Here is a 2,133-nt window from a genome sequence, read left to right as displayed (position 1 = left end):
TTTCCCCTGTGACTGAGATGTAGCCTCCCGCCCATGACATTGGGGCCTCTCTGGTCTCCTTTCCCTTGAGTGTGTTGTCTGTTAGCCTTGCCCGCCTTCCGCAGTTCTCTCTGCCGGGAACACGGGAACTGTTTTGCCCTCTTGACTAAACATGGATGGGTCGGCACTTTCATCTGTCCTCCCATAGAGGTCTGTGTAAATCTCAGTCATCACATTCTTGGGGTTCCTGTGGATGTTTTATGTTGGTCTTTCTTGTTAGATGGTGTTCTTTAAAGCCAACCCTTACTCTGGTCACTTTTGAAAACATAGTCCCTGGTTAGTGCTTGGTACATATAAGATGCTAACTAGGTGCTCTCTTTAATAAGTGTTTAGTCCAGGCTTCAAAACTCACCTACACTATAAAATATCTGCGTGTATGTATGCATGTGAGAGAGAGATCTGTTATAGTTTGTATCATCCTGCATTTGTTTATTTTGTAAAGAGCTCTCTCAGTTTGGGTAGACTGCAAGGCTGCAGCATCATCTCTTGGGATGAAAGGTTAGCAGGAAATTGTAGCTGAGTCGAACCAGTCTCAGGATCTGCAGGATGTTTCTCTTTTGCAATTTGCATCCATTGACAGTGCTAAGAACTGAGCCCTTCCTCTCTGCTCTTTCTTTCAGAAAGTATTATGAGGGAGGCCGAGGACTCCACGCTCCGGGCAGAGAAACGGTGCTGGGATTAGGGATTGCCACTTCCGAGAGGATGCTGGGAATCTGCAGAGGGAGACGGAAATTCCTGGCTGCCTCGTTGACTCTGCTCTGCATCCCAGCCATCACCTGGCTTTACCTGTTTGCTGGGAGCTTTGAAGGTAAGAAGGAAGCTTTCCCACAGGGAGAGGGATGGAGGGAAGAAGGAACCCTGGCTGCCCCAGAGTCCTAGGAAGAACCTCCAAGTCTTCTAACCCCAGCTTCTCATTCTGTAGAACAATGGAATTTTGATGCCCGATCACAGGAAAAGATTGGCCTAGGTTTACAGAGGGAATTAGAGGGAGTTAGTAATGGGAGGAGGAAAAGCTAAATACAAAAGCAAAAATAAGGCGCCCCTGGATGCAGCAGCGTGGCGGAGGTTACACAAACGTCAGATAGCAGCTGTGCAGGCTGATCGCCGTGTCGATAAAGGGGAAAAGGTTGGGTCCTGGGGGGATTACTTAGCTGTTTGTGGAGTAAGATGTTTCATTCATTCTTTCATCTATTCATTCACTTATCTGCACATTCAGCATTTTGCTACTGTGTAACATCTGTGCTAAACCAGGTACTGGGAATCAGGTGATAACAGATTTGGACCTTCCGGAGTGCAGTGGAGGAGACAGGTTAACAGGTGATCTCTGTTCATTGCTGTACGTGATACTCTGTTAAGATAAGGCAAGCCCAGGGCGCTGGGGGAGAGGGTGATTGAGGCTGTCAGGCAGGCTGGGTACAGAAGATGAGTAGTGATGCTGACCGGCTGAGTACAGGAGCTCAGCAAAGGAGTCGCCTTCCCCAAACAAATAACAAACGCTCATCCCTGCCGTGTTCCCGAAATCCACAGAAAAGACGAGTCTCGCATCCTTCCAGCCAGCAGTTTCAAACGCAGTGCAGTGTTCTGATTATCAAAGATGGTTTTCTAAGCTTCGGGGAGGGAAGGAGTGGCAGTGTTGAAGAGCACACTTTCTGTTTATTTACCCCAGCACTTGAGTTAAAAATATATATATCTCTCTCAAGTGAAAATCTGTCTCCAGGAAGTCACCACTGTGTTTTTTTAAACGTGTCCTTTATGCATAATTTTATCGACAGCTCAAGGCTACCTTTTAATTAGGAGTTCACTGCCTGAGCTTTGCCCTGAGTTCGCTAGGCTGAATATAAACGAGGTGGAACTCTGTGCCTGCATAGCAGGGAAGGGCCCAGGGCCACACCCCTGTCCCTTTCCTGCCCCAGACATCCCTGGAGTAGTAGAGCTTTCATCTAAGCAGCTAGATAGATTATGCATGGCAGTGGATGGCTAATTTTTGGCAAAGAGATCAGAGGGAGGAAGGTGAGTTGGTTTTGGCACTGGAAGAGGTAGAAGGAAGCATTCTCCAGGGATGATGGAAGAGACCCTATGAAAGAAGGCCAAGAG

At 47.6% G+C, this 2,133-nt stretch overlaps 1 protein-coding gene across 1 annotated transcript in view; it reads left to right on the top strand.

The window, feature by feature from the left end:
- The first annotated feature begins 741 nt into the window (after positions 1-741).
- LARGE1 (LARGE xylosyl- and glucuronyltransferase 1) overlaps positions 742-2,133 on the top strand; it is a 443,593-nt gene continuing 442,201 nt past the window's right edge. Inside the window, exon 1 of the mRNA XM_007449439.1 lies at positions 742-847. Coding sequence (XP_007449501.1) covers positions 742-847 — 106 coding nt within the window. The remainder of the gene's footprint in view (positions 848-2,133) is intronic.

Source organism: Lipotes vexillifer, unplaced genomic scaffold (genome assembly GCF_000442215.2).
Source record: "Lipotes vexillifer unplaced genomic scaffold, Lipotes_vexillifer_v1.1 scaffold374, whole genome shotgun sequence".
Classification (NCBI taxonomy): domain Eukaryota; kingdom Metazoa; phylum Chordata; class Mammalia; order Artiodactyla; family Lipotidae; genus Lipotes; species Lipotes vexillifer.
Note: the sequence above shows the minus strand (reverse complement) of the source record. Positions and strands in the feature narration are given on the sequence as shown.